The sequence below is a fragment of the Leptonychotes weddellii genome, chromosome 10 (assembly GCF_054177405.1).
Source record: "Leptonychotes weddellii isolate Sample4059 chromosome 10, ASM5417740v2, whole genome shotgun sequence".
NCBI lineage: Eukaryota > Metazoa > Chordata > Mammalia > Carnivora > Phocidae > Leptonychotes > Leptonychotes weddellii.
The window spans coordinates 10,013,000-10,037,888 of NC_138378.1; the positions used below are offsets into that span (position 1 = coordinate 10,013,000).

At 55.2% G+C, this 24,889-nt stretch overlaps 1 protein-coding gene across 1 annotated transcript in view; it reads left to right on the forward strand.

Annotated features, from left to right (window-relative positions):
• Positions 1-24,889, forward strand: part of RIPOR3 (RIPOR family member 3) — a 76,739-nt gene that overhangs the window by 25,068 nt on the left and 26,782 nt on the right. Inside the window, exon 2 of the mRNA XM_006731858.3 lies at positions 18,529-18,649. Within this exon, the coding sequence (XP_006731921.3) occupies positions 18,529-18,649 (121 nt within the window). The remainder of the gene's footprint in view (positions 1-18,528; positions 18,650-24,889) is intronic.

A 24,889-nucleotide genomic window follows, 5' to 3' on the forward strand; every position in this document is an offset into this window, starting at 1 on the left:
TGGATCAGGGCCAGGGGCTCAGAAGAGGGGCTGCCGGGGGCATGCCCGAAGGCAAGGGCAAGCTCGGACCTGCCCACAAACGACACGCAGGGTGTTGCAGGGAACGGCGGGAACATCGTGCGCAAAGGTAGAGCAGGTGGAAAGAGCAGGAAAATCAGCCGGGTGGCATGTGAATAAGGGAGCAGAGTTGCTGGAGCAGGCAGACCCTTGGGAAACCACCCCCAATTCATCTAGTCCAGTGACCAATCCTAACACGAATTCTAAAACATCCCTTCATTGAGCACTGCTCTCTTCTGTCTTCTTAGGTCATCTCAGCAGACCCACGAGGTAGAGCTGTTGTTACAGCCCCATTCTACAGATGGGGATCTGGGGGCTCGGGCCACGTCATCTGCGCAAGGTCAGGCAGCTAGTGAGAAGCCAGCAAGACTTTTTTCCAACCTATTTTTTTTAAATGGAGATATAACTCCATAAAATTCACACTTTTATTTTTTTATTATTATTTTAAAAGATTTTATTTGTTTATTTGAGAGAGAGAGAGAGCGCACACATGAGCAGGGAGGAGGGACAGAGGGAGAGGGAGAAGCAGGCTTCCCTCTGAGCAGGGAGCCCGATGCGGGGCTCGATCCCAGGACCCCGGGATCATGACCTAAGCCGAAGGCAGACGCTTAACCGACCGAGCCACCCAGGCGCTCCTAAAACTCACACTTTTAAAGTGTACAGTTAAGCATATTCACAAAGTTACGCCACCATTGCTGTCACCTAATTCCAGAACATTTCCGCTGCCCCCCCAAAAAGCCCCGTCCCCATGAACAGTCAGCGCCCCCATCCTTCTCTGCCCCCAGCCTCTGGCATCTGCTCATCTGTGTTCTGTCTCTATGGATTTGCTATTCTGAACATTCCATAGAAATGGAATCATATTTTATGTGGCCTTCCATGTCTGGCTTCTTTCACTCAGCATCGTGTTTTCAAGATTCATCTCCAGTGTTACATATATGACTGCTTCATTTCTTTTATGGCCGAATGCTATCCCGTTGTGTGGATACACCACGTTGCACGACCCACTCGTTGGCTGACGAACACTTGGGGAGTTTTGGCTTCTTGGCTACAGAGAGTAACGCTGCTAGGAGCGTTTGCGTGCGGGTCTTGTGTGGACGTGTGTTTTCATTTCTCCCAGGTGCATGTCGAGGAGTGAAAATTGCCCCGCCGACTCGTAACTCTGCTGAACCCCTAGAGGAAGGGCCAAACTGTCTTCCAAAGGGGCCATCCGCGCTCCGTCCCGGCCAGTGGGGCCCGAGGCTCCAATCTCTCCACACCCTCGCTGGCGCTTGCTGTCCGTGCCTTAGAGGACGGTCATCCTAGTGGGGGTGATATGGCAGCTCCTTGTGGGTTTGACTTGCTGGGGGAAGCAGTCAAGGGGCGTTTAATTTGATATGTGTGGTCTCCACCGCCTGGTGTTGCCAAACTGGGGTCCGAGGGAACAGAGAGGCGGGAGGACTGATGGAGTGTGGCTGTGTGGGTGGGTGGCGAGGGCCTGGGACCACTCTGAGGATGGGGGAGAACCACAGGGGCAGGCGGCGGGGCTGTAGGGTTCAGAGACTGGGAGAATTTGGGCATGCAGTAGGGTTGGTGAGGACATGTGTCAGTAACAGAACTGGGACACTGGACCCCCCTGTCTCCCTGGGTCCAGGGTCAGCCTCTTCCAAGGATAAGGCCTTGGCCTCTGGCTTCCTTTATTTATTTTTTTTATTCAAATTTTTTTATTTTGTATTTTTTAATTTAAATTCAATTAATTAACATATAGTGTATTAATAGTTTCCAAGATAGAGGTCAGTGATTCATCAGTCTTAGGTAACACCCCGTGCTCATTACATCACACACCCTCCTTAATGTCCATCCCCCAGTTACCCCATCCCTCCGACCCCTCCCCTCCAGCAACCCTCAGTTTGTTTCCTATGATTAAGAGTCTCTTATGGTTTGTCTCCCTCTCTGATTTCATCTCGTTTTATTTTTCCCTCCCTTCCCCTATGCTCCTCTTGTTTTGTTTCTTAAATTCCACATATGAGTGAAATCATATGATAATTGTCTTTCTCTGATTGACTTATTTTGCTTAGCATAATACTCTCTAGTTCCATCCAGGTCGTTGCAAATGGCAAGATTTCTTTTTTTTTTTTTTTTATGGCTGAGTAATATTCCATTGTATCTATAGACCACATCTTCTTTATCCATTCATCTGTTGATGGACGTCTGGGCTCTTTCCATAGTTTGGCTATTGTGGACATTGCTGCTGTAAACATTGGGGTGCAGGTGCTCAGGCTTCCTTTAGACAGAAGGAGACCGAAGCTGAGCGGCAGAATTCATCCTTAAAAAAGCCCGGGCAAAGGGGATCTTGAGGATGGAACTATACCTGGGCTCTCTGCCGGCTAAGGATGTTACGCAGTCCCACCTACTGTCTCCAAAGTTGTGACTTTCAGGGTCCTGATTCCCCATGGGTCCTGTAACTCCCAGGACACTGGGTCAGGGCTCATTCCCATGTCCTTTGTGTGGGGGACAGGGCTCTGAAGACCACAGGTGCACTGTTAGCTATCAGCTGATGTCTAATCATTAACACATACGATGCTCCTGTTTCTTGAGCATTTACTACGCGTCCTTACGACGTACCCTGCTCCGATGCTTCACACACATTTACTTTCCATCCCCATTTTACAGATGAGCACACAGGTTCCCAGGAGGTGAGGGAGGTGGTGTGGCCAACATCACGTAGCCAGTGAGCTGTATGGTCAGGATTTGGACCTCATCTCCAACCCCTGGGTGCACCGGGAGCCTTCCATTTTAAGGCTTGCTTGACGGAGTATGTTGGTTTTGTGCTGCTATGTAACAGATTGCTACAAACCCAGCTGCTTAGCACAATCCCCATTTATGAGCTCCCAGTGCTGGAGGGCAGAAGTTGGTGTGGCTGGGGTCTCTGCTGAGGGCATTATAAGGCTTGATTCAAGGTATCCGTCAGGCTGAGTTCTCGTCCAGAGGGTCTGGGGACAAATCCACTTTCAGGATCACTCTGCTGTGGGGGTCATTTGGCTCCAGGTGCCTATAGGACTGAGGGCCCTGCTTCCTGACTAGCCGCCAGGTGGAGCCACTTTCAGCTTCTAGAGGCCCTCACTAGTCCTTGCCACATGGCCCCCCATCTTCAAAGCCGTCAATGGAGACTCTCCCTCACACGGAATCCCTCTCCTACTTCAAGCCTCTTTGGACTGGAAGAGCCAGTCCTGTTTAAGGGCTCACCGGATCAGGTCAGGCCCACCCAGGATAGTCTCCCTTCTGCCACGGAAGGTGACACAGTCACGGGAGGCATACCCCCTTGTATTCACAGGTTCCATCCCCACTCCAAGGAGAAGGATCAGTGGTCACTGGGATCATCTTAATATTCTGCTGCCCACAGAAGATCTTAGGTTTTAGTAACAGAGATCAGGATAGCAGCAATACTGGTACTTGCTTTCATCAGTTAGAGCTTCACGGTTTTCAGGCTGGAATCCTGCTGGAGCCCAGCAGCCATGCGGTGGGATGGTGCTTTATCCCCTTTATCTGGGTAGAGGAACGCCTACCTAGCCCAGCAAAGGCAGAAGCCCAGATTTCTGACCCCCCAGCCCAGGGCTCTTGGCGCCCACAGGACCCCTGACTCCCCTTAGAACCCTCAGACCTCATCACCATCCTTGGAAGGGGTGAAGCATCATTTCCAGCCAGTCCAGCCTTCGGGGAGAGCCTCCCTGTCAACGCGCCACACTGGGGCATCGAAACTCCAGCTTTTACAGGAATTGCCACTGGGCTGGGCAGACCTCACCTCATGTAGCAGGAGAAACCAATAAAGTCTGAGGGGCGCAGAATCAAAACAGCATGTGCTCAGGAAGGGCCCAGCTTGGCAGCGGCCCAGCCTCACTGCGGGGGAGGTGGTTTGGCCGAGGTTGTGGTGCGCGGGCCAAAAGCGGGGGGCCACCCGCTCCGGGGGGAGGGGCAATGTGTCAGGTAGCAGTCACCAGTGTCCTGTGTCAGTGGGCGCCAGGCATCTGGATGCCCCCAGTGTCAGCCCCCCGGATGCTCACATCTTCTAGACTTCCCGCAGTGTACCCGCCTTTAATCTGTAAACCAAGGCCTGAGACCCCAGTGAGAAATCCAGGACCATGGCCCCCACGATCCCTAAGGATTCTTGAGGGTTTTAACATTTCTTCTGGATACCTTTGTGCTGACATGTTAATTTTTAAAAATTCTCTGCTCTTCTGAAATTGCTGTCTTTTTTCCTTGTATCCCATGCTGGACACTGCTCCGATTCTTTCATTTTTCCTAAGTATTGCTGACACAAGCCTGCTGGGAGATTGGACTCTAGAGATATGTGTTGTGAGCCCGTGTGAAAGAATCCGGCTGATTTGAGCTGAGGGGGTCTCCCGGAAGGTCACTGGGGGTGCGCACAGGCCTGGAAATGGACCTGAACCAAGAGCTCCACAACCCAACGTGGGCTCACAGCAGACATTCCGGTCTGGGCCCCACTGAGCCGGGATGAATGAAATTCAGTGTGTTCCTTCTCCTGTCCGCCTGCCCCCGCTTTCCTTTTCCAGGGAGGCCGTGTCCGCTTCGCCTGGTGTGGCTCTGTGCCTGTCCTTGCCGAGGGGACCGTGGGGCTCCTGGGCCAGGCCCAGCAGACCTACAGCAGATGAACAAAAACTAAGTCCTCAAAAGGAAAATGGGGTGTCATCAGGAAGAGAGAAAGTCTACAGAATTGGGGGTAACGGGAAGCCAGGGGGAGCACACTTGAAAGTAAATCTAAGAATCCCAATCCTAAAATTTCACTGCTTGGAGAATTTCGTGTGTTGTCCCCTCCCATCCCCCAAAGCCCTCCCCTTCTCCAGCTGTCAATCATCAGCAAGCACATTTCTGTGCTTTCTTACACTGAACTAGTGTCTTCTCTCCCACCCACCAATGCTTGGGGCCCACCTTGACACATCCAGAATCTCCTTAAACTGCTGGATGAAACCGTGTTTTCTACCTGTTACAGGTTGAATCCCCCAAAAGATCTGTTGAAGTCCTATCCCCTTGTCCCTGTGCATGTGACCTTATTTGGAAATAGGGTCTTTGCAGATGTCATCAAGTTAAGACGAGGTCACTAGGGTGGGCCCTAGTCCAGTGACGGTGTCCTTATAACAAGAGGGCAACACCTTGTGAAGACAGAGACCACTGGGACGAGGCTGCGTGGCAGAGACGGGAGAGGGGCAACTGCCAGCCAAGAGACACTGAGGACTGACAGCCACCACTAGAAGCTGGGAGAGGCAAGGAGGGACCCTTTCCTAGAGCTTTTAGAGGGGACATGGCCCTGCTGACACCTTGATTTTGGACATCTAGCTTCCAGAAGTGCACGACGATACATTTCTGTTGCTTTCAGCAACCCGGTTTATGGTCTACTTTGTTACAGCAGCCCCAGAAAGCTGATATACTTCCTCAGGTCTCTAACCTTGGGGCGCAAAGCAGTAGACAAAACTATACGTTATAGTTTGGTTTTTCCTTTTGACAAAGAGAGAAAAAAAAAAAGCACGGTCTTGCGATTGTAAAGCAAGTCACAGAAGGTAACGTCAACGATCTCTTATTTTCCAGATGGAGAAAGTGAGGCTGAGGATAAGTGACATGTGTAAGTCACACGGCTGGCAAGAGGCAAAGTCTGGACTTGGGACTTGTTGGGTTTTTTTGGCCTCAAGGCTTACACTCCTCACCCTCCCTGTGAATCTGTAGATGTGTAGCTCACAGATTACCGCAGAGTCCCCACATCCTAGTCCCCAGAGGTCCCCTTCCTTATTACATGAGCTCAGAACTGAGTATTAGCCTCGTCCGTATGGGAACCACCTGTTCCCGCCACATCTTCTGTAACATGAGCCTCTGCAAAGCGAGCCCTCTTTCCCTGGTGATTTTCATTACAAAATTGGAGATGCATTCCCACCAAACTCATCTCCCAGTAGGCCAAGTAAGAATGTTTGGCAAAGAAGGAATTAATTGATAAACAGCTTGTAGTTCATAAACTCCAGAGTCTGCCTGGAGTGTTTTGCAACAATTTTTGGAAACTCCAGGATCACAGTTCCAGCACAAACTGTTTATTTCAGGCTGTTAAGCCACACACATATCCTGCATGCCTGGGAATCCACTGGCTTCACTCTGAACATCCAGAACAGAGCCCCTCTTCTCTGTGGGCATTTGTAGTGGTTGGTAGAGCAGGGCTGCAATACCTGGGGAGGCCAGTAGGGGTCTTCTTCCAACCGGAAATGGATTTCAGGCGGAAGATTCTGGAAATTCAAGACTTTGGGTTCTAGAAAAATAAAGCTATTCCTTTGGGAGGAAATCCACTCTCCTTACCATGTGGGTTAGCCATCTGACATAGAGTCACTCAGTCCTAAGGATGGGGCAAGAAAAGTTGTAAAAAATCTGATTTTTCCAGCCCCCCTGTCCCAGGGAGATGACACAAGAGCTGGGGTCGGGGTGCCTGGGACAGCCTCTGTCTCTGCAGTTGGCACCAGGAGGGGAAGGAAACTGCACATCTCACTGTCGAAAGAAAAACCGAAACAGCAGGCTGGCTTGATTTGTCTCTTGTAAATTGTTTATCTTGGGATGACCAGATGGCTCATCTCTGGGTGAACCTTTGACCATTTCCAGTGCTGTTAACAGGCTCCATCAGCAAACAGTCCCCCTCGACCAGCCCACGTGCCTGTGGAGGAGTCCCAGTGCCAGCTGGCGGGGGACCTCGGGCATTCCAGGAGGCTGACTCCGCACCACCGGGCCACGGATCCTCATCCAGACTCAGGGGCCGGGTTAGGCAGCTGCGGGGTGTGGACGGTATGGTGCATGAACAACTTCGGTGGGTGAGCTTGAAGTGTTAATACCCGCTGGGCTCCCCAGTTACAGCCCTAGCCCCTCGCCCACCTGGCGTCCCCCAGTGAGGTCCCTGTTCAGCCTATCTCCTCACGTCTCACTAGTCAAGTGCTCAAAATGTGTTTGAATGTCAATATTTCCCTCCTGCCCACCTCTGCACCCACCCCGGCCCCCTGGCTGTGTGAGTGTGGTAAAACCACTTGCCCTCTCTGAGCCGCAACATTAAGCTGTAAACAGGGTGAGGGGCTGACACCTCTTCCTGTTCTGCCTTCCAGGCTGGGTGAGAATGGGTGGAAATGGGACGGATTGTGTGAAGACTTCGCAAGTCCTCCCCCGCCCCCTGCCTTTACTAGAACAAGATCCAGTTGTGATTCATTTTTTTCAGGTGAGAAAGGGGCACAGCAGGTGCTCTTGCCTTCCTGGGCAGTGGGTAGGGAGCTCTTGACCGTCCCTATCTGGGCTCCATCCCGAGGCACCCCGGAACGAGGCCTCTCTTCAGAGCCTTGTGGGTACAGTTCCGGCCGTGAGATTTTAGTTCTAGGTGCGTCTAGAAGCTGCAAGCCTGGGGAGGGGTGTCAGAAACCTGATGGACATTTTTAAATGCTATTCTGGTTTTCAGGTTGGGGCAGAGGGCCAGGTGGAGGCAGAGAGACCAGTGAAGACCAGAGAGGTGAGAGGGGCTTGGCCCTGGGGGAGGGGGGTGCAAAGGAGGGGACTGATTCAGGGTGTTTCTGAGAAGCAGAGCAGACCTCGCAATCTCTTGGCCAAGGCCCTCTACGGAGGAGGGAGATGCTCTTGCAGACTTTACAGGCTGTCTGGGAAGATAAAATTCTCACCCAGGGAGCTAGATTTCAGTGGGCTACAGAGTAGAAACTTAATCTTAGAGGTGCAGGAAGCAGGTTCCAAACTCTTTCAACATAGAAGGATAATGTTGACAGATCTGGTCACATAAATATTTGGAACTTCTGTTACATGCACTCACACACACACACACACACACACACACATCATTAAGAACAAGATAAAAGGTGAGTGAGGGGCTGGGAGAAAACTAGAAGTCACTGAGAAAAAGCTAGGTAACTGGGACAAAAGAATATGAACTGACAAGTCTCAGAAGAGGAGACCCCAAGATAATGAGCATATAGAATACTCTCGATCTCATGAGGAATCAGGGAAAGGAGGGTGAAAAAGCCCACTTGCCCATACCCCACAGAACAACATGGTTGTGAGGTGGGAGGAGGAAGGGATCCAACCCTCCAAGAAGAGGAGAATCTAAACAGTGCTCAGTGAGAGCCTGGGGGTAGGGGTGGCTCCAAGGCTCAATGACATCAGCAAAGTCCCCGCCAATTCCAGAAAGCAGGCAGTGAAGGCCTGTGGTTAAGAGGCTGAATTGGAAGCCAGGCTGCCTGGGCTGGAACTTCTAGATCCTAAGGGCCAGAACAGGACAAAGTGGGCCGTAAAGCATAACCTTTTGGTGAGGGTCAAAAGAGCGTATTCAGGTTAAGCGCAAGGCCCCCCACCCGGCTCTCTGGGCCCCTCTGTCTCAGCTAGGCTGGCCAGGCTGGCGAGGCTGAGGAGAGTGGAGGATGACCCCCAGCAGGGGGAGGGAGGCCAGATGGGCTTGCTCGGTCTGTGTAAGAAAGGTGTGGGTGGGGAAGGCGCAGGAGAGGGGGTCTGTGGGTGAGAGTAACAGCATTGTTCTGGAGGCAGACCCATTCAAGGGAGGGCTAGCAGAGGGCAAAGCGCAGGGTCCCTGATGACTTTCTTGAGCCCCCAGCACCTTGGCTTTCGCGGGACTCTTCCTCCAAAAGAAATATTAAATCGTGTATGTTACAACTGAATTGGTATAAGGATGGATGAATTATATAAAAAAATACATGCTATTAATATGTAAATGGTAACACATATACGATACCATATAATAAAACATTCTGTTTAACCTACAAGTTCATTTCTTACCTTCTGATTTTAAAAGTAATCCAACCATTTCCGTGGGCCCCGCGCACAAGCCCCCCACCCCCCCCACCCCCCATGACGTCGGCCCAGGGAAGGGTGCCTAGCTGCTCCTCGGGAATGACATTCTGGCTCAGCCCCCTGCCAGGTTAGGAGAGGCTGCTCTGAGGTCCAGTGGTGTCGGGGAGCAGGGGGGAGGGTCTGTGTCCCTGACTGTGGAGAATTCGAGCAGTTCATCCAGTGCGGGGTGGCGGGCCGAGGAGGCCCACGGGTTTGAATCTGAATCCTGCCTGTGTTAAGTGGACCCAAACCAGTGTGTGTTCATCAGTGGTCGGGGTCTTTTGGATAAAACGAGTAGGTTGCCTTTGGGTCTCTCTCCGCTGCCAGGCGGGGGTCGCAAAGAAGGCGAGTCTCATGCAGAGCCCTGAGGTTACAGCAAGCGCCCCGGGGCGGCCACCAAGCTCTCCTCCGAGCTCCAGCCCTCACTCTCAGGCCCCAGGCCCTTGTCCACATCCCCAGGCCCTTGTCCACATCCCGGCTGGTGTGAGGTGGGCGTGTGCAGGTGCCCACATGGGGGGTGGGGGTGGCAGAGGCTCCGGCCCCAGGGCCCCTTCTGAAGCTGTTGGGCTGCTGGGCCACCCCCCCGCCCCGGATTCCCACGCCTTATTCATGTGGGGGTGAAAAGCCGCAAATATTTGTAGCCAACGGAATATAGTCCCTTCACGACCACTACCTGCAGCCATGGAAATGATCCCTAACGCCCACGATGCTAAATCACGAGCCCTCGAGCGCCGAGTGGAAGTGCCGCCTTTGACCCAGTGGTTCCCACCGGCCGCGATTCTGCCTCCCAGGGGACACGTGGCCGTGTCTGCAGACACCCTCGGTTGTCACACTGTAGGGGGCCGGCCTCCTGCTCCCCAGCGGTGAGAAACACACAGGACGACCCCCACGGCAAAGAATGATCTGGCGCAAAGTGTCAGTGGTGCTGAGGCTGAGACCCTCCCACACCCACTGTGTGGTGAGGGCTTCTGGGTAGGGTCCCACACGCGTTGCTCGGTCACGGCCAGGGTGTGGGTGAGGTGTGCACACAGCAGAGGCACACTGCCCACACACGTGTTTGAAGGTGAATTATTGATGACATGATGCTGCCCCTTGCAAGTTCCGGCCACTTCAGCTCTACAAGCCTCAGTTTCCCGGTCTGTAAAATGGGGGTGGTGCTGTGGGGAGATGCCGTGTGTCCAGCTCTCAGCCCAGTGCCCAGGATACAGTAAGGGGTGCCACTCAGCGGGCCCAGAGTGCCACGGAGGCCAGACTTTCTGGGTACCAGGGATGAAATGAGTTAATTCTCAGAACGGGGCCTGCGCACACAGTAAGTGTTCTCAAACTGCTGGTTTTCATTAGCAACGTTACTGCTCTAGGTTTTTGACACCAAACAGAGGTGCTTGGCCAGGAACAGTGACCCCTGCTTGGCCTCACCCCCACCTGCCAATGAGGTCAGCGCCAGGAGGGGTCTGTCTACACCATCCCTCCATCTCGGGTCCTCCCAGCCAGCCTCTTTTCTTTTCTTCCTTCTTCTTTTTCTTTTTCTTTCTTTCTTTCTTTCTTCCTTTCCTTTCCTTTCTTTTTTCTATCCTTCCTTCCCTTTCTTTCCTTCCTTCCTACCTGAGCCGAAGGCAGGTGCTTAACTGACCCCCCAGGCACCCCTCAGCCAGCCTGTTTCTAGAGCTGGCCCTCCAGCCGCAGACCAGCATGGAGGCAGCATTTGAGAGGGGATTCAGCTGCCCCTCTGGTGCTTCCCAGAGGATCAGCTTTTGTCTCCCCATCTCTGTTATCTTGCATCCAGGCCCTGTCTTTCCCAGCCATGTGCTCCCAGCTGCACAGACACTCTCACCCCCCATGGTGGCCCCAGGAGGCTCCTTCCCCAAAGAGTTGCCGTCTCCTCCAAGTGCCCCGGGCTGCACGGGGGTGATAAGAGCATGTGATGGGAGCATGTTCATGGTGATCAGATCAGTGAGGGGGCCATTTAAGTCCAAACACCCTCTGGATATTTCACAGAAATTCATGAGTCATCTTTACCTCATAAAAGCCCAGTGGAGTTAGCTGGGAGTGTAGATAATGTTTGCGGGCCTTAAAAAAAGAAGTTTTCCTCTCTCTCTCTCTCTTTCTCTCTTTTTCTCTCTTTCTCTCTCTCTCTCTTTCTTTCTTTCTTGGAAAGTTTCTCCTTTGACCCCAGGTTCATCCTGAAAAGCCACATTCTCTAGGTCAGAAGGATGTACAGTCAGCCCTGCAGCTTAATTACTATGCAATCAAGGACATGGTAACCATGTTTTCTGTTTTCTTCAAATTAACATTTTTTTTTCTAATTATGGGGGAATGCATGTCCATTGCAAAACATCGGTAAGGTATCATCTCAAAAATAAAACTGAGACCATGTCGTATATAGTTTACCTCTTGGTCTTTTTGCTCAACATCTTACTTTGAACATCTTATATTTTCCCATGTCATTATTCCTCAAAATCATATTCCCAACTCTTATGGCCACGTATATTTCCTCCTTGTGGCTGAGCCATTTGGGCTACTGAACTTCTCCCTTGCACTTGGCCATTTGTGGCCTCACCTAGGGTTTTCATCTGTGAAATGGTCACAGGTGCGCTGTGAAGCCCGAGGAGATGGCCCACCTGTCCACCCACGTGACTGGTCCCTTTGCGCCTCCGGGCCTGAGCTGGAGCAGGTCATGGACATCTTACAGGACTGCCCTGGGCAGGAAGGTCACAGGAAGCCGTAGACTGTGTGATAAACTGAGGGAAGGGACCCTCTTGGATCCTGGAGCCTGACTCCCATGCCTGGTCTTGAACCATCAGTAAGTTTCCATTTGCCTTGCAGCCCTGGGACAATGAACTCTGGGGGGACAGTTAGGGCTCCCTGAGGAGCTGCTTGCTCTTCTCGTCCACTAGAAACCAGTGCTGTCTGCTCATCTGGCTCTCCATCAGGCCATCTGCAGAGATACAACTGGGTTTCCCATCGCCCCTTCCCCCCGGCTCCTGGTTCTATTTCCATGGTAGGACCCAGAAATGTGGGCTGCCAAGAAGCTGGGTTCCTACCTGCTCTACTTAAACCAACTGTCCTTCAAATCCATTACTCTTCATTTAAATATGCTATTATTAAAAAAAAAAAAACAACCCACTTTATATCATACAGAAGACAGTTTGCTCTAAATAGGAGGTTACCTTAAAAGAAATTCAACAAGAAACCTGAATAAATCTGAGCTCCTCCCTCTCCTGCCCATCACCCTGTGCCTGGGGCCAGCTCTGTGCTCGGCTGAACAGGGGGGTGACAAGTATCAGATTGCTGGGGAGCCAGGACAGAAAGGGGACTAAGGCAAGTGAGTCGCGGTGTCTACTGTGAATTCCTCACTTGGCCCAGAGTGGCCTGCGCTTGGGGGACCCTGAACCCTAGCCCAGTGTTCCCACTTTACAGACAGGGAGACAGAGGCTCAGAGGGGAGGGAACTTATTCAAGATCACATGCAGACCCCCTGGGCCTGCTTCCCTGGCTCAGGAGAGGTGAGCAGATTCCTAGCAGCAGGGAGAGAAGCATCTGGAAGCATCCGGTAGGAGTGGGGCCCACTGGGCTGAGCGGAGAGAAGGGGAGCCCAAGTGGCAGGTGTCAGAGCTAACGTGGCCTCTGTCCTCCGTGGGCTGGCTATGGGGTTTTCCCTCTCAGCGGACTATCAAATGTCTGGGTCTTGTTTGTGGGGGAAGCAAGGGGTGGGTGGGTCAGGGATTGCCTGCGGAGGGCAAAAACCCAGCTCAAGCTGGTATAGGCCGTTCAGGGTGTCCGAGTTTTCCAATAAATGGTGGTCTGTGCTAGCCCAGGAGACACAGACCTTGGGCCAAAGGAGTAGAGGTCTCCCCAGTGTGACTGCCCCCAACCCCTGGATGGAGGTGCCGTGTTTGAGGGCCTGCACGCAGTAAGCACTCGTTCATTGTCTACTGAGACACAGCATTGTCTGGCAAGGTGTGCTGGGGGGCATACTGAGTAAGTGAATGAACTCAGAGGGTGCCATTACCGGAGCCAGTGGGTGCCAGAGGCCTGTCCTGCCTACTTGTCCCAGATGCAGCTTAAACCCCCACCCCCACAAAGGTCTGGTCCCCACTAGCCCCTCCATACTCTAGCCACACACACTGAACTAAGTTCATCTAACTGACCCTATCTCTTGCCTCTGAGCCTTTGCACATGTTGTTCCTGACACCTGGCAGACTCTTCCAGCCCATCCTCTCTCTCTGCCAATTCTTCCTCCTTTTGATTTCTTTTTTTTTTTTTTAAGATTTTATTTATTTTATTTTGACAGAGAGAGACACAGCGAGAGAGGGAACACAAGCAGGGGGAGTGGGAGAGGGAGAAGCAGGCTTCCCGCTGAGCAGAGAGCCCGATGCGGGGCTCGATCCCGGGACCCTGGGATCATAACCTGAGCCGAAGGCAGACGCTTCATGACTGAGTCACCCAGGCACCCCCCTCCTTTAGATTTCAACATATCGCTTCCCCCAAGGGGTCTCCCCAGTCACTCTCCTTTGGCTGGGTTAGGGGTCCTTGTCAGCTCCCCAGGCCTCTTGTTCCCTGTTACGGTCCAGCCTCATTTCTTCATGTCCTAATTCCTGTCTCCCGCTGGATTAGTTCACAGCCGTAAGCCTGGTGCCTGCATTCAGTAGGCACTCAATACATGTATGTTGAAGGAACAAATCAAGTGAAGGCACAGTTCTGAAGAGACGTCCTTCAATTGTTCATTTATTCAAGCAGTCACTTATGAACCAGTACTTCTGGGGGGCCCCCTGGTTGGTGAGGTCCTGGACAGACAGCTGTGAGCAAGACCAGAAAGTCCCTGCCCCGTGGAGCTGGGACTCGTGGAAGGGGGCCGCACAACTACGGAGCAGACTGATGAGACAATTTGGGATGGCTAGGAGTTGCCCAAAGGATCTGAAACAGGGGGAGGGGAGAGGGCCTCTCTGAGGGGGTGGCCTTTTTGCTGGGACCTAAAAGCTGGCAGGGAGCATCAGGGGAGACCTGCAGGAAGAGCATGCCACGGAGGGAGAGGCCACGGCCTGGAGGGGGCTGCAGCCGTGGAGCTGGGGACTGTGCTGGCGGGGGGAGGAGTGTGGACTCTTACAGCCCTTCCGTTCAGCGCTGGGCCACCAGGGCCAGTCAGGTGACCACTCTGGGCGCGCTCACGGTGAAATGAGGGAGCTGGCCTCCATCAGGCGCAGACAGTCTGGTTCCCAGAGCGGCCTCCTCCGCCCATCCCTCTTAGGTATAAACTCAACATTCCTCATCCTGGGCTATTTTGCCATTTCCTTTCGTGCTAAACCAAACGGTCTATTTTGGAAACTCCTATAAGCAAACAAAGCCCTGCCTGGCATTTGAGCGGATATAAAAGAGCCCTAAGTGAGGGACTCAGGCATAAAAGCCACCCAGCCCTGAGAGCCCACGCTGTTAAATTTAGAAGCATCACCTCCAAATGAGGTGAAATTGTAGGTTCCCTGGGCCGGCGGGCGGCTCTGGCTGGCAGTGAGCTGGACGGATTTAGCGGAGTGGGCTCGGGCTCCCTCCAACCGCGCCTCGGGGGCGGAGGCCCAGGACGTCGGGCCTGAGTCTGGGGAGCAGCTGACTGGGTGAGAAGCCCCTCCAGCTGTCATGCCCCGGCCGCACTCACCAGCTGTGTCCGAGCCATCCGTCTAGGTGAGCGCTGCCCGGGGTGCCCGGCCAGAGAGGCAGCGAGGGACGTGCGGGGAAGACGCAGTCCTGTCTGCCATCAAAGGTTTGGGACCTGCATGACTTCTGTGCCTCTCTCCTCTGCCCAGGGGCCCAGCGAGGTCTCTGGCTTGTCTCTCATGCCCTGCAGAGGGCCGGCTGTCTGGAGCTGGCCTGAGCCTCCTGAGTGTCCCTCCCCAGGGACTTCCTAGACCTGCCCACAGTCTAGTGGCGAAAGGATGAATGCCAGCCACCGTGGGGGAGGGGGAGGCGTGGGGTCTCCAAGGTGCCCGGTCTCTGTTCTGAGTGGTCGGTGCCCCTGTTGTGTCAATGATTCAACGTCAGGAATATGAGCCTTGGTCAGAAGTGACCAACATTCATGGGGGCTTGTCAGGAGCCACCCACTGAAGGCTCCTGAGATTCCAGGGGTCTCAGCCTGGCCACCCCATCCCCAGTCCACAAGAAGGGAGATGCTTTTGCAATAAGAAACCCAACGGGGTGAGATTGCAGAGGTCAACTGGTCAACCACCAGGATTAGCCCCATCAGAGCCTTGGGAGAGGGCTGCTGGCCCCACTTTTGGAGCAGCTGAGCTGACTGGGAGCTGATGCTGGTCCCAAGAGGCCCACGGGGACACCCTGAAGCCTGCAGGGGATGGGGCTCGATGTTTCTTGGCCACCCCCAGCTCACTGCTGGCTATGTTTCTAGCTTGGCAGGTGTCTTTCATGACCTGCTTCCATTCTGGGGCCCCCTTCTCTCCCCTTCAGTGTGGGTCTAGCTCAGGGGTGGGAGCATGTCCTCAGCCCAGCCCCTGGGGGGCAGGTGTAGCCTAGCATGAAGCAGCCAGGCTTCTAAGGCCTGTCATGCTCAGGTCCAAATCCCAGCGCTGGCATCTCCTACCTGTGTGACCTTGGATGAGTCCTTTCCTCTCCTCTCTGAGCCTCGATTTCTTTTTCTGTAAAATGGGGATATGAAGGGTACTTACTTCCTATAATCTTGGGAGAATTAAATGAGATCTGAGGCCCTTAGAGCAGATAGCGGGCAGAGTGCTGGCCACCCAGGGGTCATTCAGTAAGAGCTGCAGCTTTTGTAAGTACTGTTGCATGAGAACGTAGCCATGCTCATCATTTACGTAATGTCTGTGGCTACTTTTGTACTAGAACAAGAGAGCTGAGTAGTTGCGACAAAGAGTATATGGCCTGCAAAGCCAAAAACTTTAGTATCTGGTCCTTTACAGAAAATGTTTGTCAGCCCTTGCCTTGGAGTCTGTCTAGCACTTAGTGGAAATTCTTATCCTTATCCTTCCGCTTATCTGGCACCAGGGGGCTGTGCAGGCTGGTACAGTGGGGGCACGGGCCCCAGCCTGTCAGGCCTTGTTCTCTGGGCCCATGAGGATGTGCTGTGAATCTTCCAAGCACCAGGGAACACTCCAGCCCCGCCTGCAAGTTGCTCTCTGTCTAGTGGGGGAGACAGGGAAGTCACCATTCACAGTCCACTGTAACTGGCAGAGCAGGGAGGCTTGGGGAAGGGCGTTCCAGCCCCCCAGCCTCCAGGCGGGTGCCAGAGTGCTCGCCCCAACCAGTGACCTTGGTGATCTCCCTCCCTGCTCCCCCCTCCTCATTCCCTTGCCCGGCTTGGCTGGGGGGCTCTCAAGAATTTGAGAAGGTTCCCAGTGCCACCCTGAGCTCGTACTGATACTCGTGGGGCAACGCTGTGCTGATAAATGTTGAACAACCTGCCGGGGTGGGGAACCCCAAAAAGCAGATCTGTAGCACCTGCCAACAGCCAGGGTGCAGATATTCCTACCGCGGCTGATTTCAGGCTACCAATGGACGCTTGTGAGCTGGCCCGGGGTTGGCAGCCGCCCAGCCCAGGTGGGGACACTGGGGACCTCCTTGTGGGGCTGGGGCATCTCCTAGAGGGGGGACGCCTGACCGCGCACAGGAAGGAGCGGTGGCGTCCACAAGCCGTCACACTCAGCTTCCAAATGTGTCTCTGCCGCTTCCACGCTGGCTTCCTGGGCCAGTCTCGTCCCCTCTCTGGGCCTCAGGTCCTCGTCTGTCAGCGTAGTCAGCAACAGCTCCTACGCCTCAGGGGTTGTGGAGATTTAATAAGAGAGTTTCCATGAGGCATTTCGCGCAGGGTCGGCCTCACAACGAGCACTTGGTAGAGAATGGCTCCCAACAGGGCTGGTGTTCACAGACCCACAAACAGCATGTGACGATCCCGGGCGCCGGGGCTCGCCACACAGTGGGTGCTCAGCAAACACTCGCCAGCTCGGCCGCCCCGTCAGGGCTGGAGGGCGCTCACCGGGCTCATCTGCGTCTGTAGTCTCCTCCAGAGCTGCGGCCCCGGGCAGCAACTGCACGGACACAACCAGCTCTTCCCGAGCGGCCCCTTTGCACTGTGCGCCCTCCGCACCTTGTCTCCCGGGTCCTTTTCTGACTTTCCACTTTGCAACTGTGACCACTGAGGCCCAGAGCCAGTGAGTGGCACAGCTGGGATTTGAGCTCAGGTCTGGGTTTCTTTTTGTTTCCAGCTCTCGCCTATGTACAGCACACACGGAGTGGGTGGGGGACGTATGGGGGGAGGAGGCCCGTGGGGGCCGCAAAGATCTGCCAGGGGGGCTGTGGGGCCTATGGCAGGGGCTGACCACATGCAAAACGCAGGACGGGACGCTGGAGATGTGGCTCGAAAGAGAACGTTATTCCAGGGGGGAGAGGCCCCAGTATGAGCAAAGGCATGGACGCTGGACTCAGCTGGCCGGAGAAGGGATGCCGGGACGCGGGTGGAGGGAGGTGGTGCCTGGAGCTTGTTTAGAGGTGTGGCTTGGGCAGTAGGGTCCCTGGAATCCTTGGACTGACTCCACGCTGGCTGAGGAGCAAGGTATGAAACTGTAGCTGCAGAGATTTAGGTTAGATACGAAGAACCTTCTGCTCATTGGGTGCTTGGAAGACACTGGGCAATATTCCCAAGGGAACCTAGAGGTAGTTTGGAAAAAAGACAAGACAGCCAGGGTTCTAGGCTGGCCTCATTGCAGCCTGGGTCAGAGACGGGGCAATGGAGCCGGGGATTCTGGAGGCCTGGGATGCCTGCAGCCTGGCCTCCTGTGAGCTGGGCTTTGTCAACCCCTGGTCAAAACCCTCTCATGGCTCCCAGTCACCCTGGCCCAACTGCAAGGCCAAACCGTTCCCTGGGGTTACCAAGGCCCCCCATGACCTGCACTCTGCTGGCCTCTCCAGCCTCGCCTGGAGTCACGTCCCAACCCACTGTACTGCTTTCTGTTTCTGGAAGACACCACGTCCTCTGCACCCCCAGGCCTTTGCCCATGCTGTTCCCTCCGCCTCAGATACCCTTCCCTCCCCTCCCCTTCGTCTGTCTTTCCTTCTCAGTACTTGGTGGCCTCCTCCATGGCGAGGTCAGGTAGCCCCTGGGCTCCCCTGTCACTTCGCTAGAGACTTCCTACTCTAACTGGTAGCTCATCAGCCTCCCTGCTAGACTGGGAGCCCTGGAGGTGAGGGCTTTGCCTGTGTTGCTCAGTGCATGTCTCCAGCACTGTGTTTGGTACACAGCACTCAGTGAGGGTTTGTGGAGGGGGGTGAGGGTTACCGGCAGAGAGGAGTAGCTGAGAGGGCGGCAGGTTTCAGGAGGAGCAGACTCCCCCCTGCTGGACAGCTCAGTATTGCTCAGGCATTAAGGACCTGAGCGCAGAGTACAGAGACCTGGGTTCGAATCTCGCTCCTCCCACTGGCCCCAGGCAGGTTCCCTAACCTCAATGAGCCTCAGTTCTCTCCTCTGTCAGCTGGGGACAGGACCAGCCGCCCCCTCTCTGCGGCTTTTGTAAGGACCTTGGGGGCCATGGTGGAGGGGGGCCGGCCGCGGGCAGCACTCACCAGGTGGCCGTGCGAGGCTGACTCTCCTGTCCTCTCCCCGTAGAGGTGACGGCCATGTCGGTGAGGCTGCGGTTCCTGTCCTCCGGGGACGCGGGGGCCGTGGGGGTCGTGGGCCGGAGCGCCTCCTTCGCGGGCTTCAGCAGCGCGCAGAGCCGGAGGATCGCGTAAGTTCTGCCCCGGTGGAGGGTGCGGGGCTGGTTGGTCTTCTGCTGCCTGTGACCCCGAGGCTCGCTCTCCTGCCAGGCCTGCAGCCCAGCACAGTGTGCGCGCGTGTGCGTGAGTACGTGCGTGACACTGGGTGCTGGGAGAAACCTGTAATGTCCTTGAGACCCGAATGGGTATCATCTCAGTTGGTCCTGGAAGTCCGATCTGCCTGAGCTTATCAGGCCCACGTGGCAATCAGAAAACAGGCTCAGAGAGGTGGAGCTGCTCACCCAAGGTCACACAGCAAGACGGGTTCAGAACTGGAACTTAGTCTCCTGGGGGTGGGGTTAGGATAGAATGTTCTTCCTGTTTGACAGAATGGGACGCGGGGCCACCCATCCCAGCTCTGTGACCTGGGGCTGGTGACTTCACCTCTGAGTCTCGGTTTCCTCATCTGAAATGGGGATCATGAGTGTCCCTCCCCCACAGAGCTGTCATGAGAGTACAATGGGGTGACACACAGCCAGCAGCCAACACATGCTGGTGCACGGCGGGGGCTTGAGGGGAATTTTCGAAGGAAGAGGAGCAGCCTCTACAGAGATGGGCCTGGGGTCAGTGTGGACCCTCCAGACACGAGTTCATGGCTCTCCATGTGTTTCCTCTAGCTGCAGGTAATCCCCAGGAGGAAGGTTCGTTTCCACTCCTGGGGCCACCACCTGGTCCTGGGCTTCCTAGCAGGCACGGTGCAAGCCTGGGGGTGCTGTCTGCCGGCTAGCAGGCCTGGGGTGTGGGGCTGTCCTGCGGGCATCCTGAGGGACCCGAATATCTGCCTGTCCGAGCCAATGTGGTAACAGGCAGGACTCCCAGCCAAGCGGGGCTCCGAACCTGGTTGGTCAGGTTGTCAGTCAACAACCAAATCTCGTCATAGCCCTCTCCTGCCTGAAGCCCTCCACAGGTTCCCATCCACCTAGAATACAATCCAGTCCTGTCATGTGGCCGAACAAATGGCTCCCCGTGATCCGGCTGGCCACCCTCCTTTTAAATCCTCTGCTTTTGCCACAGTGACCTCTCTCCCCTCCAGGCCTTAGTGCAGGCAGTGTCCTCCACCTGGGCCTCTCTTCCCACTCCTGTTTACCTGGCCAGTTGCTGCTTAATCTCCTTTGGGCCTTGGCTTCACCGTCATGTCCTGGGGTGGACCACCTGAGCCCCAGACTACGGCTCCTCCCTGGGGTTCCACAGCTGCCCTCTCCATCCCCAGTGATGCCTGGCCCCTGAGGTCAGGCTCTCCCAGCTGCCCACTCAGTTCCAGCACGTACCTGCGGGGGGAGAGGCACCTCAGGGCCGAAATCCTGGAGTGTCCCAGTTGGACACACCCTTAGGAATCCCTAGTTCATTACACAAATATTTATGGAGCACCTACTCGGCCCAGGCCAGCTTCCAGGCTCTGGGGACAGACCCAGGCCCCGCCCTCCTGTCAGGGCAGTGAACAAGAAGCCAAACTGTAATCAGGATGGATTCAGCTGGTGGCAAGTGCGGTGAGCGAATTAAAACAGGGGGCTGTGGGAGGGCAGCAGGGGTCTCAGAGGAGGCTCTCAATGAGGCAGCGGCACGTTTAAGGCCAGAGAGAAAAGTTGCCTATTTTGTGCAGACAGTGGGCGGGGCTGGGGAAGTCTTTCAGGTGGAGGAGGCTGCCAGTGCAAAGGTCCTGAGGTGGGGATGAGTTTTGAGGCACAGAAAGTGGGTGGGTGGCTGTCTTGTGGGATAGAAGTGAGAGAGGGAAGACTGCAGGGCTCTGTGGGAGACAGTGAGGACATCTTTAGGGCAAGGGGAGCCTCCGAAGGGGCTGAAGCACCAGAAATGGAAATTCCCAGAGGGAGCGAGTGCCCAGGTGCCCCCCCACCCAACTCCCAGCCTCCAAGAGGAGAAAGTGTGGGTACCACTGTGCGGAAGGCATACAGTAGGCACTCCATAAGTGCTGCTGAGAGGGGCTAAGTAAACTGGCCAGGGAATGAGGATGTTCCTTGATGGAACCACTCCCCAGCTGCCTCTGCTGGGCTTCATTAGGGCCCCCACCCCACGGGGTCTGTAATCAGGGCTGCTAAGGACAGTTGTGCGGGTCACCCAGCCGAAGGGGTCATCCAGCCATGTAACCCTCCCAAGCTGTGCGCCCTGGTGTGCAGCTTGTCCACCTGGCGGGGGCCTTTCTCTAATTCACACAGAATTAGTGGGGACTTTGTTCCTGCAGTGACGGGCAGGTTGGAGGGGGGTGTTCCACAGACCCTGCAGCCAAGACCAGCTGCGCGAGTGTTCCGCGTGTGTGCTCACCAGGGCCCCGTGCTCAGATGTAAGGCTCCGCTGTTGCCGTCTCGAAATCCTTAATGTGTTTTGAAATAAAGGGCCCCTCATTTTCTTTTGCACTGGATCTCTTGAATTCTGTGCCTGGTCCTGCCTGCATCTGTCCTCCTGCTGGGCCTTTGGGGGCCTCTGGATTTCCTGCATCCATGGGAATGTTCCTGCAGGCCCCAGTCTGGAACTCTGCCCAGATAATGTCCCAAGGTGGGCCCCTGGCCTCTTGCTGCTCCACTCCGGGATTTCTGGGGTCAGCACTCTGGGTGGGAAGAGGACAGAGGGGATCGGACCCTGTCCCACGAGGCCTCATCGGCCATCAGCAAGGACAAGATCACGTCCGGCAAGGTCTGCATCTTGGTTCGAGAAAGATGACCCTGATGGCTGGACCTCTCCTGGGGGCTCCTTCTCCTGGAGGATCCCCCGCTCAGGGAATTCTGGAGAACTCCCAGCCTGGGTGGGTCCTGAGGTCCCTGAGTGACCACCATCTGGCCTCAGTCTCTTCGGCCCCCTGGTCCATGGGTGAGGAAGAAGCTGCCCACGAGGACAGGGAACCAGCACATCTATTTTTAACTTCCTGTCTCTGTCCGACTCCCAGGAGTCTGGACCCTTGGCTCTGTGGCTGGACAGCCTAGATTAGGTTTCAGACCTAACCTTCTGGCCTTATTTCTCAGGTAATCCAACCAGGCTGAAGCACAGCCACACTGCCGAGGCAGGCAGGCAAAAATAACCTCAGAGAGGAGAGCAGGAAATCGAGGCTCATTGATGCTTTTTGTCCCTAAACCCCACCCCTGTCCTGGCACCTGAAACCCCCTAGACTCTGGCTGTGGCTTTTTATTCCATAACCAAAGAATTCACTTGAGGAAGTGATCTATCTGGTGGGGAAATTTTACACTAAGGTGTGAATGATTGCTATTTTAAGGCCATATCGAATACATATATAGTAATATAATATAAGGCCATATGTAATAAGGTGGGGAGAGGAAGAAGAGGGCCAGGCCCTGATGCTATCCCATTCTGCCCCCATTCACAGGCGTGGCTGCTCTTAACCCCCTCCTGCCACTCCTCTGCCAGGTCAGCTCTCCCCCAGGCTGTCAGGAGGGCACCCTCTGAGCTAGGAGCCACTGTCCTACCCACCTCGGGCATTCCTCTGTTGGGATGGCTGGGACACGTGGGGGTGAAAACTGAGCAGTAGCCTTTGATTTTCAAGGAGAGGAGCCCGGAGAAAGAGGAGCAGTTAGGGGTGCAGCCACTTGTAGGAACGGGCTAGCCCAGGAGAGCCTTGAACCTTGGCGCGTGCCCTGTGCGTGTTACACATCCTCCCCGCCCGCCCAGTGCCACCAGACGCGGGGGGAAAGGTTAGCTTACACCGTTGGCGCACTGGGTCCTGGACTGAAATGTGTGCAGTTGGTCCTATAATTGCTCCATGGCCACTGCCTGCCTCCGGATCCCGCACCTGCAACAGCCAGGCACCGAAGTGTGTGCCGACGACCCCAGGCAGAAGGACCGTCCCGGTGGCCTCACGTGAGGGCAGGGGCCCCTGGGTGACACACGTGCCCGTCTGGCATGCCAGAGGCTGTTTAACATTGACTGAGTCCTCCCCGAGCTGGTAAAACATCCGCCCCTGGAGGCTGCTCCCTCCCCCGCAGCTGTGTCACTGGGCCAGACCCGCAGCCTGATTTCGCCACCCAAAGGATACAGCACCGCCTTGCCCGGCTGAGCCAGCACTCAGGGCCCCGCGCCTGCCCGGTGGAACCTCAGACAAGAGCCCCGAACTCCGGGCCTCCCCGGGAGCCAGGCTCAGCTGCAGCAGCGAGGCTGAGGAGGTCTCCAGGTAGATGGCGGCGGGCCCGGCCAAGGGCACCCACCTCCTGGGGACTGTGGACCTCCGGGAGCTGGCAGGTGAGCAGGGCTCCTGCAGCCCCACTTCAAAGTCGCTTGCCTACCCCGCCTGCCCTCCCGCCCGGCCAGGGCCCCTAGCCGGTCTGAAACCCACCTCCCTGAAGCCTGCAGCCCCGCCCGTCTCTGGCAGCCTGGAGATGTCAGCTTTGTGGAGGGCCTGTTCCAAGAGGTGGGTGATGTGGCCTCAGGCAGGGTGAGGGAGGAGGGAGCACAGCCCTCTCGAGGGCCTCCCAAAGTGTACCTTGACATACAACGTATGAATAACGGCAAAAGCAGGTAAGGGATGAGCAGCGCTGATGGACCAGGCTTTGTGCCCAGTGCTGATTGGAGGGGCCTTCCCTGTTCACCCCCATGTAAATTTAGCATCCTGCTTTTATTTTTGCCCTTGGCACTAAGGACTATCTGATGTTTATTCTTATTTAACTCCGACAGGTATATGGCACTTACCCTTTGCCGGGCACTACTCAAAGCCCTTTCCATTTGTTAACTCATGCAACTCTCATGTAGCAACCCTTTCCCTGGTGCCCATTTTACAGAGGAGAAAACTGAGGCACAGAGAGGTTCAATAACTTAGCCAAGGTCACACAGCTTGTAAGTGGGGTTTCCATAGAGACCCTGGCATCTAGCTCCAGAGCCTGTGCTGGCTGTCCCGTGGTCCCCCCCCCCCCGCCCCCCGCTGGCCTGGCAGCTCACAGGGACATGGGTTTTGTCTGTTTTGGTCACTGTTTTACCTCCAGCCCCTAGAGTGCTGTTTGGTGTGCAGTTAGTGCTCAGTAAACATCTGCTGAATGAATGACTGTCTCATGACTGCGCCATGGGGTTGGTCCTTTTTACAAATCGGGAAACTGAGGCTCCAGTATGTTAAGTACCTGTGACTTCGGGCTGGGATTGGAACATGGGTGGTTGACCAGGAGCTTGTGTCTCACGAGACAGTACAGGCTCCCAGGTGGGCGAGGCCCCTTATCCTCCCAGATCCTTGCTTGCTGCAGTATCCAGGCAGGGCCTGGTGTCTCTATTTCGAGTGTGTTGGTGTGTGATGTGGCTGCGCAGCCGTGGCGAGGAGCCCAGCCGGAGCGGTGGCCGGGATGGCTCCTCCTCTCGAGGCAACAGCAGGTGTGTGTGTGTGTGTGTGTGTGGACTGGGCAGGGTCTGGTGGGGCTGGATCTACAGCCTGGCTGCCCGCTGAGCCTCCTGGGGTGCCAGGGAGCTCCCCTCAGACCTGCTGAGGGAGCTGAAGCTGTGTCCTGCTTGCCCCCTGCCGGGCTCTCCAGACCCCAATCCTCCTCTCCTCCCTGGCTCACTCTGTCCCCCGACTCAGGACACGCTTCTAGGGTTGACCCCTTGTCCTGTTCTTCGAGGTCTGAGCACCTTGGGTTCCTGGACGTCCCTGCTCTCTAGTCCCCACGTCACGCTGTATTTCCCTCATCCCGTTCAGCTCACTCTTTACTGAGCACCTACTGTTTTCCAGGCTGTGGGTGCAGGGAATGATACAGTTAGCATGTGCTGATTGTAACAGTAGCAAACATGTACCAAGCACCTACTGTTTCCATTGTGCCAAATGTTAGACCGGGCGTCTAACAGAATTCTCAGCACCGCTCTCTGATTTAGGGTCTGTTGTTTTCCCATTTAACAGAGAAGTAACTGAGGCTCGGTTTGTGCATTAGTGTAGAGGTGAAATTCCTTTGACAAAGAAACTCCCCCAAATACAGGCACTTAAATAAGACTGATTATTCTCCCCTGCACCCCTCCCCGCCTCCGACTTTGTGCATGCTCCCCCCACCTTTCTCTCTCCCTCTACTCCTCCCCCTCCCCCGCACCTCTCTCTTCTCTCTCTTTTCCCCCCTGCCCCCCCTTCCCCCCCCACCCCCCGAACTTAGAAAGGGTAGCGGCTCCTTTAAGAAACTGACCCAGATGTTACTCTGAGTGTCATTTCCGCCCTTGTTTCTTCTGTGAGAAGGGAGTCCTGAAGCCGCACCTGGTGTCAGGGGCATCTGGGAAACAGTGTCTTTATT